Source organism: Chenopodium album, chromosome 15 (assembly GCF_948465745.1).
Source record: "Chenopodium album chromosome 15, dcCheAlbu1.1, whole genome shotgun sequence".
Taxonomy (NCBI): domain Eukaryota; kingdom Viridiplantae; phylum Streptophyta; class Magnoliopsida; order Caryophyllales; family Amaranthaceae; genus Chenopodium; species Chenopodium album.
In genome coordinates, this window is record NC_137848.1 from 7,072,102 (window position 1) to 7,090,510 (window position 18,409).

At 34.5% G+C, this 18,409-nt stretch overlaps 3 protein-coding genes across 3 annotated transcripts; 2 read left to right on the top strand and 1 right to left on the bottom strand.

The window, feature by feature from the left end:
- The first annotated feature begins 1,488 nt into the window (after nucleotides 1–1,488).
- On the top strand, nucleotides 1,489–6,052 carry LOC145582840 (spermidine synthase 1-like). The gene is made up of 9 exons (XM_081639868.1): nucleotides 1,489–1,899; nucleotides 3,358–3,434; nucleotides 3,523–3,645; nucleotides 4,328–4,432; nucleotides 4,659–4,731; nucleotides 4,896–4,967; nucleotides 5,071–5,266; nucleotides 5,488–5,617; nucleotides 5,698–6,052. The coding sequence occupies exons 1-9, from the start codon at nucleotides 1,701–1,703 to the stop codon at nucleotides 5,761–5,763; spliced, it is 1,041 nt and encodes a 346-aa protein (XP_081495994.1). The 5' UTR covers nucleotides 1,489–1,700; the 3' UTR covers nucleotides 5,764–6,052.
- A 1,132-nt stretch (nucleotides 6,053–7,184) lies between these two features.
- Nucleotides 7,185–11,313, bottom strand: LOC145581753 (uncharacterized). Its single transcript, XM_081638781.1, has 14 exons — nucleotides 11,039–11,313; nucleotides 10,409–10,520; nucleotides 9,970–10,082; nucleotides 9,773–9,895; nucleotides 9,517–9,683; nucleotides 9,343–9,418; nucleotides 8,724–8,810; nucleotides 8,237–8,317; nucleotides 8,093–8,125; nucleotides 7,931–7,984; nucleotides 7,768–7,809; nucleotides 7,605–7,683; nucleotides 7,440–7,510; nucleotides 7,185–7,347 (listed from the first exon to the last, which is right to left on the bottom strand). The coding sequence occupies exons 1-14, from the start codon at nucleotides 11,252–11,254 to the stop codon at nucleotides 7,267–7,269; spliced, it is 1,335 nt and encodes a 444-aa protein (XP_081494907.1). The 5' UTR covers nucleotides 11,255–11,313; the 3' UTR covers nucleotides 7,185–7,266.
- Nucleotides 11,314–16,247: 4,934 nt separating this feature from the next.
- Nucleotides 16,248–17,503, top strand: LOC145580689 (uncharacterized). Its single transcript, XM_081637813.1, has 3 exons — nucleotides 16,248–16,611; nucleotides 16,692–16,792; nucleotides 16,922–17,503. Exons 1-3 carry the CDS (start codon nucleotides 16,248–16,250, stop codon nucleotides 17,501–17,503), a joined length of 1,047 nt encoding a protein of 348 aa, XP_081493939.1.
- Nucleotides 17,504–18,409: the final 906 nt, after the last annotated feature.

Below are 18,409 nucleotides of genomic sequence, written 5' to 3' on the forward strand. Positions count from 1 at the left end.
GTGATCAAGAGTTATCCTTGAAATGAATAAAAGTTACCCCATTATGCATAAAAGTAACCCAATACAATCAATTATTAGTGACCGAATGTAATTAAATTATCTTTATAAAACTTTTCTTGTTTTCTATTTATATAAAAATTGTAGTATTATGTTTACAGTTATCCAAAAAAGGCAAAAAGTTACCCTAAAATTAGCTAAAAGTTACCCTTATATTGCTCAATGTACACTAATATTAGTGTAAACCGGGTGTATACAAAAATAATAATAGGTATTTTATTATTATTATTATTATTATTATTATTATTATTATTATTATTATGATGTCTTTTTATTGATTTATTTAATAATTTATTTATATTAGGGTATTCAATTATGAAACCGTACATTTTGTTTTTTAAAAAAATTATGAAATCGTACATCATATAGAAGTAAAAATTACCTCTTGATATTAGTTCAATTTGTATAATTTTATCTCGCCTATCATGTGCAAGAAACAATAATACTACTAAGGGCCTATTCTGTTCAGCTTAATTTTAGTTCAGTTTAGTTAAGCTCCAATCAGTTCAGCTCGATTCCTTCTCTCATAAACAATTTATTTCAGTTCTATTCAGTTCAATTCAGCCCTAATCAGTTCTGTTTAGTTGTTTTCACTAATTCGGAATAGACCCTATTTAGATGATACTTGTAATGGGTTGAATGTATTAGATTAGCCTTTGATTTATGCTTAACAAGGACTGGTTATGAGTTGAGTCGAGCTTTAACTGAGTCAGACTCGAACAATTCACAAGCATACTCGATTCATTAATAGCCCTAGCTTAAAACCAGAACAACTCTTAGGGCCTGTTCACTTCAGCTTAATTTCTGTTCAGTTCAGTTCAATTCAGCTCCAATCAGTTCTGTTCTGTTCAGCTCAACTCCAATCAGTTCAGTTCAGTTTAGTTCAGTTCCTAATTTCCTTCTCACATAAAATATTTATTTCACCTCTATTCAGTTCAGTTCAATTTAATTCAGCTCAAATCAGTTCAGTTTAATTCAGCTCAGTTTAATAAATGTGATATGCCCTTAATCAAAACAAAATCATAGGATACTGAAATATTTACTTTGCTACTAGCCTACAATATATCAAAAGCAGAACTTTAACTTAAAAAAACAGCTAGCAGCATAAAAGATAAAAAGTACTCATATTCCCAAATCTCCAAGCCTAATTCAGAAATCCTATCATTTTAAAATCATATGCTCTGTCTTTAACTTTATAAAATCAATCTTTCATAAAAAAAAAAATCTTTATAAAATCAATATGTTGTCCAAAAAAATTTCACCTTTATTAAATCAGACTATATATATATAAAAAAATAATAATAAAAAAAAAATCAGACTATATACAGTATTATTTTTATTTATCTTAATTCCAGCTGCTACCCTTCACCTTAGTTTGGGCAAATTGCACAATTTGTCAAGCATCACACATCCACAATATTCACTCGCATATATATTCACACCAAAATTGTGTGCCCTATTTCATTTTGGCCCCTCTGCCCCTTATTGTCTTCATTTTTGGCCCCTTTTTCTGCTTTTTATTCAAGATTTCAAGGGTTTTTACAAGAAAAGAGTGTGAAAGGGGGATAAGAAAAAATCCCAAAAAAAAAATAATTTTTTTTAATATTTATAATTAATTAATTAATTTGTCTATAAATTGATTGATGGCTGGAGAAGGTATAGTTGCTCCTTCTGGTACAGATTTACCAGTGAAGAGACCTAGAGAAGAAGAAGAAAACATGAGTGAGAAAATTGTTAATGGAGCTTCTTCTGTTTCAATGGAGGCTGAAGATGATAAAAAACCCAATTCTATTTCTTCAATTATTCCTGGGTGGTTTTCTGAGATTAGCCCAATGTGGCCTGGTTTGTTTCTTTTCTCTAAATCTTCATTTTTTTTTATTTTGATTTTGATTTGTTTTTAAGGTTATTTTTTGCATTAGATTTTCTGAGTAGATGATAATTTTTATTGGGTTTTAGATTTAATATTTGATTGGTTGTTGTAATTGTGAAAAAAAGGGTTTTGTATATTTTGTAGTTGCAAAAGTTTTCTGGTTTGCATGGTGTTCTTGTAATTGTAAGCTTTTCTGGGTTTTTGATGGGTTTTAAGTAATTTTTAATTTTAAAACTTTTCTGGGTTTTTGATGTCATAGTTTCTACGGAGTAAGTGTTTGTTTGACAAAAATCTATTTTTGGGTGTTTTTTGCGCTTTACATGTGATATGTTTTTGCTAATATTAGTTAGTAATTTTTCTAGGGTTTTGCGCAATTTATTAAATTAAATTGGATATTCAACTATTAGCAATCATTGTACCATGTGTGGTGGTGCTCTGGATGAAGTTGCCGTAATATTAAGCTACTGTGATTATGCTAATTATATTGTCAATCATATCATTTGTTTAAAGCACATATACTAATAATTGCATTTTCTTTTTGAAAGGGTTATTTTTTACTGTAAGTATTGATTACTAGTAATTCCTGAAACCTGATAAATTGCTGTTGTTGGAATGATTGTGCTTACATTCATGGTCTGGTATTGTTTGGCTGGTATTTGATTCAGAAATGCCGTTTTGTTTTGCTGGAGTTTGCATAGAGCTTTGTTGTCAGTTACTTCACCATTTTTTAAGTTCTGCTAGTCAATAGCTTCAATTATATAGTGTTCTAGTTGTCTTTGATGTGCGTACTTTCTTTGATGCTTAATGAAGTAATGAACATTCGAATGTATGAGTATATGCTTTGATTATATTGGTGGCTGGGTTTGGTCATTTGTTACAATGTAATTTTTGAATAAATGGTATTTTGACCGTAGGAATATGATATGAGCTTCTACTCCTAGTTGTCGTAAACTTGATCTTGGCGGTAATTATTAGTATTAACTTAAAAGATAAGTCAAAATAACTTTAGTAGCAAGTAGCAACAATATGATATTTATGGATGTACTGGTCTAGATAGCTAAAATGTTGCTTTGTTAAGTGTGTTTGAAGTAATTGATGAGTTTTGGAAGGAAAAGGTGGTTTGAAAGCCTGTTGATTTACAGAAAACGTGCTCTAAGGGATTGAACAAATGGAGCAAAGATATATTAGCTGGTAAAATTAATTAGTTTCCAAAAGTCAAATCAAACAGTTTCTCAGTAGTGTCGTTTGTGAAAAATTTACTCCAACTAGTAATGCTGTCTTGTGCTCGTCCTTCCTCGGTTTAAACTTCTGCAACCTGACACTTAAACTGTGCTGTATTCCCTCTTTTTTAATTTGTTTTTCTTGATAAATAAGAAAATTTGAGGCCTATCCTACACATTGCTAATGATGAACCCTTAAATCTGAAACAGGTGAAGCACATTCTTTGAAAGTGGAGAAAATCCTGTTTCAGGAAAAGTCAAAGTATCAGGATGTCATAGTCTTTCAGGTATTCTAAGTATATGACTTAATTTAAGCTCTTAATTTATTGACTTTTCAAGTTATTTTTGATTAACTTAATTGTGTCTTTGTTACAGTCATCAACCTATGGGAAAGTTCTTGTTCTAGATGGAGTAATTCAGCTCACTGAGAGGGATGAGTGTGCTTACCAAGAGATGATCAGTCATCTCCCACTTTGCTCTATTCAAAACCCCAAAAAGGTTTATTTCTTTCTCTACCACTCTCCTGATTCTGATGAAGGGACAGTAATTGTGTTTGTGTTCGTGTTCATCTTCTTTTTTTTCCAGTTCATTTTCCTATCATCTGATTGGTGGATCTTATCTCTCATCAAGATATCGATGGTCGTGACCCCAATTTATTTATTTATTTTTGTTATCTGTAAGCTCATTTGGATTTATTTGGTGTCTGAAATAGCCTTTCAGTTCTTTTCCCTGTATCCCACATGCCTTTTTCTACGGGGAACAATTTGACAAGTTGTTTTAAATATCTGGGTAATTTTGGGGGCTTATTAATGCCTAAATTTCCTCTGTTTTCATCTTTCTTTGTCTGTATGCATGGGTGTCAAGGTTCTTGAGAAGAATTGTTGGAACCAAGATATGCTGAAAACAAGGATTTCCTTTTGTTGTGACAACCAATGTTATCTTTCTTTATATATAATTATTAAGATTTAAACCTATTGACACAAAGTCTGTGGCCATGGCATGATCTCATGTAGTTGCTTGTAACAGATTTAATTTGTTAGCTTGTTTAATTTTCAATGTTTTAATCTACAAGCTACCTTATGGCTTGCCGGTTTTCCTGTGTGGAGGAATCTTGTTGAGGCTAACATGTTTTCCCTTCTTGGTGAAAGCCTAACATACGGATTCTGTGTTTATCTCGTAGGTTCTGGTCATTGGAGGAGGAGATGGAGGCGTCCTGCGAGAAGTAGCTCGCCATTCATCAGTTGAGCTTATAGATATTTGTGAAATTGATGAGATGGTAGTAACGGTGAGTAGTAGAGGGTAATTTGGTGGTTATTTTTTTCTTAATACTGAAGTTAAAATTCAATCCCTTGGAACTTAAAAGTTATTCAACTTAATCTATGTTTGTTATCATGGTATTACTCCTTGAAAATGGAGGCATCATTTTAAAGTGTATACTCAATTATGGCTTCTGTTGGTCCTAGTATAGCTTGACTTAGTTTCTGCTTAGATTGACTTTTTTAAAATTTCAGGTTTCTAAGCAGTTTTTCCCTGAGGTAGCTGTTGGATATGAAGATCCTCGAGTAAAATTGCATATTGGTGATGGTATGCCCTTCAACTCCTTTTTGCATATTCTTTGTGTGGTTCTGTGGGTGTATTTGGTGTGTGTTAGGAGGTGTCTCTGTCAAGAGTCATCTTTTCTTTCTCATCATATCTTTTATCCCTGGGGTCCACCAATGGTATTGACTAACGACAAATTTGACTTTTAGGAGTTGCATTTTTGAAGGCGGCTGCGGAGGGGACTTACGATGCAGTCATCGTGGATTCATCTGATCCGATAGGTTTCTCCTTTACGCTGTTTCTCTTTTCCAGATTTCCACTATATTAGATGTGGTTTAGTGTCTTTCATTTCAATACTCAATTCTTGCTTCGGACGTTGACCAGGTCCAGCACAAGAGCTCTTTGAGAAGCCCTTTTTTGAGTCAGTTGCAAAGGCACTGCGACCCGGAGGGGTTGTGTGCACCCAGGCCGAAAGTATATGGCTTCACATGCATATTATTGAAGATATTGTCGCAAACTGCCGTCAGATTTTTAAGGGCTCCGTGAACTATGCATGGACTACTGTTCCTACATATCCTAGGCATGTTTTCTCATCCTTCTTTCTCTTTTTCCCCTTGCACCCCTAAACATGCACAAAGTAATTAGTTGATTGTATCTGTAACAAATTGGAAAGTTTAGGCTAGTTTACTAGAATCAAACATGTGATACGAAGTATTATACTTCTGTTTTCCTCCAGATATGTGCTCATACATTGTTTACCAGCATTTGTTATTGAATTTTAACATATATTTTAATTTTCAGTGGGGTGATTGGTTTCATGCTTTGTTCTACTGAGGGGCCGGAAGTTGATTTTAAGCATCCAGTGAACCCTATTGATAAAGTTGAAGATCATGAAAAGACAGAGAGACCTTTGAAATTTTACAACTCGGAGGTAGGTTTACTCTTTGTTCTTTTTCCTACCATTGGTCATTTATCCACCATCAAAATCTCACTTTTCTTGTTTGTTTGCAGCTTCATTCGGCCGCTTTCTGCTTGCCCTCTTTTGCAAAGAGGGTTATTGAGGCTAAATCCAAGTAATCTTGGTCTGCTGTGGATTCAGTGTTTCCATTAGAAGGAAAATTTCATATGGGCTCAAGCAGAGAATAAAGATTTTTTTCTCTTTCTGTCTTTTTTTTTATCCCCAACATTTCAAGCAGACAAGCTTTCTAGTCATAGATGTTATAACAGTATTTGTTGAAATTTCTTTCCCTTCAACAAAACTGAGAGAAATCATGATAACAAATTTGTTAGCTTGTTTCACCTGTAGTTTTATAATGATAAAGGGTGTCATGAGGATTTTATAAGCAATATTGTCTTGAGTTTGGAGAAGAGTATCTGAGTTCTATGCCTGTTTTATTGCTGTTTGCACAAGTATTCAGTTGTGCTGTAGTTGGATACATGCTGCGTCAATATAGCAACTATGTGGAGGGTAATTCCTCATTTTCATCATCAGCAGTATTGGGATCTGCTTATGATGTCTCTAGCCCGTCACCCGAAGCCATAATTGTAGCCAACATAGCTGTTTCAAAGGGTGATGTTCATCAAAGTGATATTCCTTGTTTTTTTGTAAAGGAATTAGGTTTTATCCATATCAGGAATTAAGGTTATAAAATTGGGGATTTAAAGATCACAATTCATAAATTTGGGATTGAATTACAATTGGGTGATTTGGGTTTTAAATTTGAAATTTGGTTTATTAAATTTGTGAATTTTAGGGTTATACAGGGAATTAGAGGGTATATATTTAACAATCGGTAAGATACAGGAGTCTCGTACCCTATCATAGGAATGGGGAGATGAAAATCAAACTCACCCTATCCCTCCATCTCCTATGTCCTCGTATCTATTAACTATTACTAAAACAGAAGTTGATGATGTCACCATTGCCCACGTGTCATTTTCTCAATAAAAATTTTCCGGCCTAAATGCAATGACGATGTCAATATATATATATATATATATATATATATATATATATATATATATATATATATATATATATATATATATTTTTTTTTTTTGTAGAGCTATCATGTTTAACATTTTTGAAATTTAAATATTAGAAGCTTCTATATTACAACTAAAACCTATCAATTTATCGTAGGAAATTGAAATAATTTTAAATAGCACACTAATAAATGACCTCCTACATTGAACTATAAATTAGACAACGTTAAATAGATACTATATCATAATTTTGATTAAAATAAAAAATTTTAAAATTACAAAATATATTTAATTTTTATTTATATTCATGTATAATAGAGATTTATTTTTAAAATGTACAATTAAAAATAGGCTTTATATAAACGTGTATCACACGGGTTTTAACCTAGTATTGCACTAAAATAGATGCAAAGAATTCTATCAATTGTAAAAAATATGTATATTCAAAATTCACGAGGTTAAAGCAGGAAGTTTACTCTCATTTTTATATAGCTCAGCCTTATGCTGCTGATCAATAGAATATTTACACTAAGAATTTCAAACCACTAAATACATTCTCAAGCTGTAACTAATTGACATTGTCTATACACAATTTTAAGTAAGAAGAACTACTTTGAGGTCATGGTTCCATGTTGTTTCTGGTTTTAATGGCATAGCAACAAACAACGCAACCATCTGAAACAACGGAAAAACATCTCATCATCAACGCAAATAATTAAATTTAAAAAGCAATACGAGAGCAAGAGGGTGATAGGAGAGGGATGTACCATAACGAAGGCTGCAAAAATCAGGCTGAAACCTTTACAATCAAACGGTGCTTTGTTTGATAGGAACCACTCTGCATGTCCAAAATATAAATCAATAAGCACTTGTATTTAACAACGATTTAGTTGTTGAATTAAACTCAATGTGAATAGAGATGTAAAACTTACGAGCTAATGGTGTCATAATGAGTGGTGATACGAAACCTGCTATCGAATCTACTGCAGCAAGGAAACCTTGTGCTCTTCCCTGCAGATTCAGAGATATCCTTAAGGCAATTGGTCACAAAAAATCGCAGTTAGTAGTGAATTGTTAAAATCCATAGTTACTGACCTGATCATTTGAACTTGATGCTCTTGAAATAATAGCACATATCTGAAGATCAGAAAACCAACATACATTAGACAGAATTCACAAATATTGATGTAAGTTAAGGCGTTAAGCACAAGTAACACTTATATCTACGAACAGCACACATGAAAAAGTAGTAGCTTACTGAAGGTTTGACAAATCCGTATGCCAATCCAAGTGAAACGCTAATGTATGGAAGCTGCAGAACAACCAAAATATTACAAAAATATACATTACGAGTCTGATATGAATTATAAAGTCACACAAGTATAAGAAAAATTAGTTAATTGTTTCCAATGTTACACACCCAAGTTGCCCATGCCATGCTGTAGAAAAATGCCTGTAAATCAAATTCACAAACATACTGAGATCATAACATTGTTTAAAAGATGTGATAGTAACAAACAAATTAGAGGAAATTATGGTGGCAATTAGAGCATTGGAAACTTACATAAGTCACGGATGCCAGTAATCCCATGGAAAGTATCGCCTTTTCCCCAGTCAGTGTATTAATTACGGGCACTATCAACATCTGAAGCCAAAACCAAAAAAAAGGATATCAGCAAAGAATTTTAGATGCTAATCAGTGGGAATAGAATTACTCCATAATAGGTTAAACTAGGGGATTAATTAGTATAGTGCTTCACTCATTTTCTACAAATTCTATGTATCAGATACTTTATACTTAAATACTAGTTCTATTGAAACTTTTCAATCATTTCACATCTTTTCCCCATTCCATAATCCATACATTGTTTTATGTATTGCAGACCGATAAAATTCATCAGGAATCTACAACCATTACGAAAACAACTGGACAATTCTGGTCAAAGCAATTTGTACAAGTTTCTTCATTTATCAAGGATGAATCCAACAGTTAACGCCTATAAATCATGAAAAGGCAACTGAAGTTGTAAAACAAGGAAAAACTTTAGTACCTGTGAGAAAACTGATCCGACTTGGACAATCATCAACGTTTCAGAAACTTTACTTCCACTTAAATTTAATGCATCCTTTATATAAAACTGCAAAGTATGTAATCTACATGTCAATCATTTTCCTGTAGTACTCTTATATAACAAGATAGAGCATGTTAAGCTACTGGGATGAAAGAAAAAAAAAAGAAGGCAAAGTTTAATGCTCCGGCAAAGCAAAACCAGTCCATGCGCATTTCAAACAAAGCTTCTAATTTCTGATTGAAAGTTTGTTATAGGCTGCAGCGTTTCTTAAAGTAAGTCATTAGATTTCATAACAACGAATTACATTCATTCCAAATCAAGCAGCATAAGAAGCCTGCAGCATTTACCAAGACTGCTGATAGTCTAATAGTAGGGAAACACTCAATTTCGTGCAATATATCTAATATAATATGTGTACATTCAAGGTCAATTAAAGGCTCTTCAAGTGGGGGAATGTAGCATTATTTATATGCAAATTATTCTGAGCTGTAGGAACACTGATAGCCAGGATTACTTTGTTTAACTTAGAAATGCTAAAACACCATAGTTTCACCAAAATGAAAAAGACCATCTCTACTGAAGAAACATAGCAACATACCAATAAGACACTGCTGATGCCAGACATGCCGAACTCATACAAGAAAGAAACCAGATAAATGCCCCTGAGATTAGGTCTAAAACAAAAAAATGCCATCAGGATGATATATAATATAGATAAGGGGTAATGAAATGCTAAATAACCTGCTTTAACCAACAAACAATAAGAACATACTTGGTAAAAATTACAGCAGCAGCACATTTAATAGAACTGTAACGCTCTCTGATGGACTTAAAAAAGATGGACCAGAGTGACTGCTTTGTCATAGGTGCCCGCCTAGCAGTCTCAGCCACAAATAGTTGAATAAAGAGTGGAGACATGATTAAGAGTGGGATTGACAACTGAAAATAATGTTAACACTATCAGTAAGAGAAACGATAACAACCAAAACTCACAGCAAACAGCAACATTATTAGAGGTAAAAACATGCCTCAAATATATACTTTCCAGGAATGAACTTTGCTAGCAAACTCCCCAAGATATATGAAGCAGACATTACACCTGTGATCCAACTGAATGCTGCAACTCTTTTGTCATCCTCAACTACATCTGCCTATCAGAGAGTGATTTTTATTTTTAGTCATTTCCAGTTACAAATTCAAAATGACAACTTGAGTAACATCTTACCGCATAGGCAATAGCAATGCAGAATACACTCCGGAGACTTAGGATGTAGGAAAGACAACGAAGAGCGAAGTATGCATAAATGAATGCCCTGGACTTGTTAATGGCAAGAAGAACTGAATGGAAAAAACCAGGAAAGATGTTGAGCAACACAAATCATAAAGGAAAACAGGTCATACAGTTGTACATATGAGACACTGATTTGTAATCTAAGGAAGTTGGTAAAGGGTACAACTACTACAAGTCTTTTAACACAGGAAAAGAGAACACAGTACAGGCACGGAGGCACCCTATATATGTATTGATGATGCATATCTATTTCAGAGTGCAGTTGGCCAAAACCAGGATTATATAAAACAATCAATTATCTTTCAAGCATATAGAAGTTCCAACAAATGAAAATAAGAGATAGGCAGAGTGAGATGCTGATCAAATTACATACCAACAGGGAATATGGAAGTAGACATAGTCAACAGGAGAAGTGGTTTCCTTCCATACTCATCCGAAAGTTCACACAATATTGGAAGTACAGGAATCATTAGAAGCCCAGCTAACTGCAAAATGAAATGCTATGTCAAAACATAGAAATTACTCCATTCTGAAACTGCTTAAAGAACAACTAAAACATTGCAAAACCATCCACTCGATATACACCACATGTAGAATCTTGTATCACTTATGCTAAGAAAACTTCCATGCTAGCCTGCTAGGCAGAAATATTAGAGAATCAGAATATAAAACCTATCTTAAACAAGATTTCTGTGCTCATACACCTGAATCACCTGATTTCCAAAATCATTCTGTTACCTGTAGTTCTTAGCCAATTTAGCTAAACAATTCTTTAAGTGATGCTACATGTCATATATGAATATATAGCAAATTTAAGATGCATTAATCTCCTCATTACGATCATCATTCATCTAAAAGATAGATATCAACCACTATGAAGAAAAGTATGTAACATATGTAGTCAGATCAACAACCCCCTCATCCCTCAAAATGAACAAGAGAAAAATAGTCAACAAACAAAGATCAGCTTGATAAAAAGAGGAAAACAATGAGACAGGATTACAGTTTTTTGAAGACTATTCAGGTAAAGCGCGTAAGAACAGGTAGACTCTCCAGGACACAAAACGCGACTGATCACTTCCATCAGAAATTGACTAGACATTTCATGAGCAATGCCATGAACAAACAGCGCCACCAGCAAATGTGATAAAAGCTTTATATTCCGGAACATTATTAAATCCTTCATGCTTTGCAAACTCTCCATCAATTTACTTTCCATTATATCTCCTTGCTTTCAGAAAACTCAGATTGTACAATATCTATCATTCCTTGTGCAATGCGGAGAAGAGGATTCGAGTTGGCAACAAACATACAGATATAGAAACATCATCCAGGTTACCTATTCTGATAAATTCAAACATATAGATAAAATAGTATTACCAATAGAAATGTTCATGTCTTGAAATAATCAAGTAAGTTGACATAGGAATTGTTTCCTATATATTTTACTATAAATTGAATATTAAATATCTTAAAAAGCCTAAACTCTTTTAACATGTCTTAAAGACAAACAATTTGGAAATGACTTCTAAATTATAATGTTACTTTATAATTTTTTTTTTTTTTTTTTTTTTTTCCTTCAGCCTAGCATTTATTCTAAGAATTATAGATAGTGTTGCATATATCTTGACCTCCCTGAACACCTTGTACGTAAGCAACAAGATCATCAACAAAGGACGGTATAGTTGCCTTCGTCATCTTGATGTTTAATGCTCACACACATTTGAATGGTAAAACAATTACCAAGTCTCATAACACAATTTTGTTTGTATTTTCACGAAATCATTGTGAAAATAATATCGTTTTCACTTGCTCATTTTTATATGTTTCTCAATCCCCCATCAAAATGGAGGATGTATGTAGTTGTTTAGATTTCATTCATTCCACTGATATAATTTACAATTAAGTGCACCATAAAATTATGAAATGTATTACTACAATAAAGAACATTCTAATGCCAAAGACAACAAAAATAACTATTGCCTCTATTGACTATCGCCTAGCCAAATAGCTCTTGTACGCAACGGGTGTATTGTATGGAGTACACTTATCAGCCAATACACAGAAAAAAAAAAGTTTTTTTATGTAATCAGAGTTGGTTAAACTTGTTTTGTACATAAAAGATGATGGCATAAAGGAACCTTCAACTAAGTTAATTGACATCTACATCATTGTCAGCATTAGTGAAATTACACACCATGCAACAAATTTAAAAAGAGACAAATGAAGCATAATAATTAATTAAGCCTGTTTACTAGCCATGAATCCCCACTAAATTAGACACAACATACATGTATTCCTGATGAGGCGAATTAAGTGACAAATTCTCTTCAAAACCAATAAATCAATAAACAAATAAATAAATCAGGAAAATTCGCATCAATATTTAGGAATATGCTATCATGCATTGAAATTAACCAACCCAGAACACAAATGGAAGAATTGAGCCTCGAAGACGTGGCATCTACTACATTTCAACCCACCATATAATATACCCAAATATTATAAATGGAACTAAAATTTGAAATATTAAACATACAGTAGCATTAAAAACTCCCATACACGTAATTTTTGACGAGCATTCTTAAATTAATACTATATTATTACTCCATTGGTTTCATATTATAGTGCATGTTTCATAGTCAAATGTAAAATGTCTCACCCAGTTAGAGCATTACTCAAAACTTCTAGGCATGTATCTTAGTTTGCTTCAACCAAAAGCAACAGTGTAAAGCCAAAAGTCTCGTACTAGATTGTGTTAAATTTCGAAACAATAAAAGATGGGCATGGCCAACTCAAATAAGGAGGGAAAGAGTTTGGTCCACAAACAAGGTTTAGGAGCTTTCATACTAAAACTAATTGAAAATAGTAAGAGTAAATCCTCAACCTTATAAAATGGAACCATCTCTCCCTTTCTCCAATATAGGACACTCACAAGTAGGTCACATGGGTTTCAACAAATTGTAAGGTGCAATTGATTGTATAATGCATGATATGTTATTTTGGTATTTTAACTAGGGAAAGTCAATGAGTAAATCTAAGTTAATATGAGTAACAAAATATGTTACTCAAAAGGTACTCTTGTCTTTTCTATACTACCATTCAACTTTCTCTCTTCTCACTTCTCTTCTACCTCAATCATCACAGCCACCACCATCATCACAACCACCACATCCGCTACCATCATCACTTCTTTGTCGCTGAACATAATTTCTTTCATCATTTTCGATATTAAGGTCAATTGAGGGAGCTTCAATGGAGGACATGGTTACCCCTTCATTTTGGGGTTGACCATGCCCTTAATTTCACCCTTCAGTCATAGGATTTTCGTTTTGTTCTGATGTGGGTAAAGATCAGGGGAGGTGGGTGGTGATTGGTGAAGGTGGAGAAAGGACAAAGAAGATGGTGGCTATGAGAAAGGTACAGTTAGTAACTGTACGGTAACCCACGTCATCCTGAGCATTAACTCCGTCACCTAACTTCCCCTTTAACAATACTTTTCTCTCTCCTTAAAATTCAATCCCTCTCTAACCTTACTCTCTGTTTCATTTTCTTTCATTCTGATCAAAAAAATTAACCCTTAAAATCTAATCTTTTACCCAGAAACTCGTAATTCCCTAAAATCAATATCTTTAAAGAGCGAATTCTAAGGATTTTTGGACGGCGAAAGTAACAGTAAGTCGGAGGAGAGCTTGGAGACGACGGTGTAGCTCTGCATTTGGCGAAAGTATGTTTTTTCGAACCAAAATTTGTATTATTTTTTTGGGCGAATTGACCAGAAATTGATATTTGAAATCATCAAAGTTGTTAAATTTACTGAATTATGGTAGTTTGTGAAGTTCCTTTTGTTTTGTATAAATTTTGGGCATATGTGATATGAGCGTAATTTGGCTTTGTTTAGTTGTTGCAATTTGATGTGGTGTACTGGTTGTTGTCGATGATGTGATTTGTTTGATTTTTTTTTTAAATTTGTTTTTTAGTAAAATGTGAATTGTTTGATAGTTGGGCTGGTGTTGATATTTGTGTTGTTGGTTTATCTCTTTCAATTTGCAAATGGAGGATTCTAGAATTTTGAAAATCCATTATTGTGCTAATTGTGTTGAGTTAACAATTAATGATATAGATAAGTGTTTGCTAATTGATGTGCTTAATGACATGTGTGAGGAATTTCAAAGAAGAGAGTTTGAGTTGCCTACTTTCCCTGGGTTGCATTATTGTTACCAAATGAAGGCTATTAAGTTAGTGGATGATGGTAGTTTGATGAAAATGTTTGAGAATATTACAGAGAGGGAGATTGATGTGTGGGTGGGTTGTTTAAATGAGCCTAACTTCATATGGAACCTTGCAAAAACAGTCAAACCACAACAAATAATTCCTTCTTCACATGACTCACCTAATGTAACTGCTAGCCCATCTAATGTAATTGTTGGGTCATCCAATGTTAGCCCATCTAATGTTAGCTCATCTAATTCCCCATCAACCCTTGTAGGCTAATTAACTGTTGGGCCAAGTAAGCCTCCTACGACCAAACTTGAAGTTAGGAAAAACCCAAAAACAATGAGCCTAGGAGTTGAATCACCAACACAACCACTAAGAAAGAGCCCAAGAGTGACACCTCCCAATAAGTCCCCTCCCTCTGTTTTACTTGCAGTTGATGGTGATGAATTGAATGACCAATTTGATGCTCCTCAAATACACCCACCTCTTGAAACACACCCACTTCATGAAACAGAAACAACTCCTCAAACACAACCACAACCACCTCCTCAAAGCAATCAACCTACATCCCCTCCTAAGAAAAAACCAGGGTTAGGAGTAACACTTATTTTTCCTCATGGAAAAAAGATGCCTCACACCACTGTTAGAATGAAGGGGATTGTCATTCCTTCACATACACCAACCTTAGAGGATTCCAACCATGTTCAGAATGTAAGAGGTAGATATAGACTAAAGGACCCAAATGTCAGGTACTATGAACAAGGGGTGTACAATAGTGGATCGGAGAGTGATGATTCTGAAGGTGATTACCAACCATCAGATGAGTTTGAGGGATATCAGAGTGAATCTGATGAAGGGAGTGATGAAATTGAAGAGAATTTAAGCAATTTGTTAGGGCAGAATTATGTAGATGGTGGATGGGAGCCATTCAAATCACATGAGTCTTTTTATGATGATGATGGTGCCTATTTGAGTAGGGTATATAGGAATGGAGAAGTTTATTTTGACTCTGACATAGGAAAGATTAGAGTGAAAGCATGGCAACTATTTGTTGACAGAGATCATTTCAAGGATACTTTGAGGGATTATTGTATTCAAGAAGGTTTTTCATTGGTAGTAAGGAGAGCAGAGTGTGATAGGTACACTGCAGAATGTGCTGATTCAAAGTGTGGCTGGAGAATCCATGCAAGCATACTGCTAGATGGATACACATGGGCCATAAAAAGCATTAAGAATGGCCATGTATGTGACATGAACCTCATACAAAATCCAATGTGCAATTGTGAGTGGGCAGCTAAGAAACTTTTGGAGGACATAAGAGCAAGTCCTGATATTAAAGGGAAATCCCTTAATGGTTTGTTGTGGGAGAGATTTGGGCTGACTATGGCTACTTCCACCTTGTACAAGATGAAAGCCCTAGCCATGGAAATGATACAAGGTAGTCATGATGACTCTTACTAGAAGTTAAATGGGTATTATGTGTTATTGAAAGAAAGAAACCCTCGGTCAGTAGCTTTTTGCACATGGAAGGCCTTATAACAACCTGAACATCCTTTGTAATTCAAGTCCATATTTGTGAGCTTTGCTGCTCAATTTAGGGGGTTAGTATCAAGTTGCAGGGGGTTAGTGGGAGTGGATGGTTGCCACTTGAAGGGAAATTATGGCAGTGTTCTACTGTCAGCCATCTTCTTAGATGGGAACAATGAAATATTCCCGGTGACTGTTGCTATAGTAGACTCAGAGAACAAGACTAGTTGGTGTTGGTTTTTCCATCAACTTAAGCAAATCTTGACTGGGACATGAAGGGATGATTGGACAATTATGTCAGATCGACAAAAGGTCAGTGGATTTAAACAATTTTTTAGTTTATTCTATGTTTATATGTATGTATAACGTTTTTTTTTTTTTTTTTTTTTTTTTTTTTTTTTTTTTTTTTAAAAAAAAAAAAAAAAAAAATCAAGTATAAAGTCTAATATTATCCATTTACCTTTATCATGAACAAGGGTATTAATCCCTCCCTAGATCAAGTGTGGCCAAAAGTCCTAAGGAGATATTGTGGGAGGCATTTGTGTAAGTATTTTAAGAGTGGTTACCCAGGGATTTTGATGCACAAGCTGTTTTGGGGAGTGGTAAATGCATACTTCGCTTTCACATTTAAAAAGGCTCTGGAACAAATTCAAAAAGTTGCTGGTCTTGATGTTGTTCAGTGGTTCAAAGATGTTGGTCCATTAGATAGATGGACTAGATGGAAATTTGATCCACAACTATGCTCTGATGGGAACACCAATAATTTTGTTGAGAGCTTCAACAATACAATTGGTGTAAACCGAACTTACCCTATACTAACTCTGTTGGAAGGTATTCTTTCTTTAAGACTTTCAGTTATGATCAAAGTAATTACCCACACTATCCTAATATCTTATTACTCATTAATGCAGATGTGAGAAGAGTTGCTATGGTAAGGCATGCAACCAGGCAGCAACTATCTGAGCAATGGGTAGATGATGATATTTGTCCTAACATGAAAGAAAGGCTTAGAGTTATAACCAAATAATCAAGAGCCTGTCATGCATATCCTTCTGGAAGAGGGGAGTATGAGATATCAGATGGTAAGAGTATGCTACCAGTTTCATTGAATTCTATGTCATGTGTGTGTGGGAGGTGGCAGATTAGTGGCATCCCATGTAGGCATGGGGTGAGGGCTATTTTACATGCTGGGAAAGAGCCTGTTCATTTTGTGAGTGAGTGGTATTCAGTTGCTAGGTATAAAGCTGCTTATAGTGGGAACATTTTACCAATCTCAGACCTTGAACAGTGGCCTGAGATGGATGTTCCCCAAGTGATCCTTCCCCCAATGAAAAGGAGTGTTGGTAGGCCATCTAGAAATAGGAGAAGAGAGGAAGGGAAGCAGAGGAAAGGGAAAAGAAGTGCAACTGTGAGGTGTGGCAACTGTAAGCAATTTGGCCATAACACTCAAACTTGCAAAGGTGGGGCTACAAAAAAGGAGCTTCTCCAACAACAAGACATCTCTGCACCTCCTCCAAAGTCTACTAAGGAGAAAAGAACAACAAGGCAACAAGCTTCAAGTCAGAACCTTAACGACAACTTGATTGAGGCCATGATTCAAGGAACATGTTCAACTCAACCAACAGGAAGACAATGTTCAAGCCAGCCACTGCCAACAAGACAACCCTCCTCTTCAACACAAACTAGTACCAGAGCAGGATCCTCTACTCAACCCCATGCTTAGCCGTGAATGCATAGATATTGAACAAATTTGCAATGCTGTGAACCTGCTGAATCATGGCTGTATTTTTTGCACAAATGTTGTTTTGAACAATTGATGTCTTTTTTTTTTTTTTTTTTTTTTTGGGTAAACACTTATCAAGTGTGTGATCTGTAATTAAGGTATTTTTTGGATCATGGTTGTATTTTTTGCACAAATAGTAACTTACAGCCAAGTTATGTATGGGGTTTTTTTTGGACAAATACTGATGTTTGAAATGCAATTAATTAGCATAAATCCCAGTTCATTTGTGAATTATACTTGTAAGCTTATAGTATTGTTTGTGTTATAAATAGATAATATAAGCTGGAAGTAAACGAAACTAATAACAACAACACTTTGAAGGATAAATATGCAACTTCATTTCCCATTAAAAAGCTACGTGCATGCTACATTGGTCTTGTTTACGGCCCATTCATTTCTTCACCATTACAATCAAGTTCCACCATTTTTAAGCAACACAATTATCACTAAAATAATATACATAAAAATTCCTACTTTAACAATCTCCCTTATATAAGATATCAAATCATTCACTTTTTCCTTCACACCACCAATTTCAGCATTCGTCAATGTCTCAAGTCCTCGCAAATCAGCTTCATCTAGCCACTTGAAGAAACCGCACTCATTGCACTTGAAAAAAGCTTTCCTTGGGTTGCGACTTTTTGTTGATATCTTAAGCTTTGCAAGTTTTGACGGTGAGCAATTGCTTCGGGGGCTTGAAAATTCCAACCCACAACTCGAGTTTGAGGAGAACGAGCACCGAGAACTTGACATGGTAAATGGTGAATGAAGAGCACTACAATGGAAGTGTACAAAAAATGGAATAGGAAGGAAGGTTGAAGCAGGGCTTAAATATGAGGAAGGAGA

Bases quoted from the DNA above. Each gene is read 5' to 3' on its own strand.
- LOC145582840 (XM_081639868.1), top strand. From the start codon at position 1,701: ATGGCTGGAGAAGGTATAGTTGCTCCTTCTGGTACAGATTTACCAGTG. The intron at 1,900-3,357 runs GTTTGTTTCTTT...AATCTGAAACAG, and splicing joins GATTAGCCCAATGTGGCCTG to GTGAAGCACATTCTTTGAAA. The intron at 4,433-4,658 runs GTGAGTAGTAGA...TTAAAATTTCAG, and splicing joins TTGATGAGATGGTAGTAACG to GTTTCTAAGCAGTTTTTCCC.
- LOC145581753 (XM_081638781.1), bottom strand. From the start codon at position 11,254: ATGGAAAGTAAATTGATGGAGAGTTTGCAAAGCATGAAGGATTTAATA. The intron at 9,684-9,772 runs GCATGTTTTTAC...CATTATTTTCAG, and splicing joins CTGGAAAGTATATATTTGAG to TTGTCAATCCCACTCTTAAT. The intron at 8,318-8,723 runs GTACTAAAGTTT...TTTTGGCTTCAG, and splicing joins TCGGATCAGTTTTCTCACAG to ATGTTGATAGTGCCCGTAAT.
- LOC145580689 (XM_081637813.1), top strand. From the start codon at position 16,248: ATGAACAAGGGTATTAATCCCTCCCTAGATCAAGTGTGGCCAAAAGTC. The intron at 16,612-16,691 runs GTATTCTTTCTT...TCATTAATGCAG, and splicing joins TATACTAACTCTGTTGGAAG to ATGTGAGAAGAGTTGCTATG. The intron at 16,793-16,921 runs GTTATAACCAAA...GGGAGGTGGCAG, and splicing joins ACATGAAAGAAAGGCTTAGA to ATTAGTGGCATCCCATGTAG.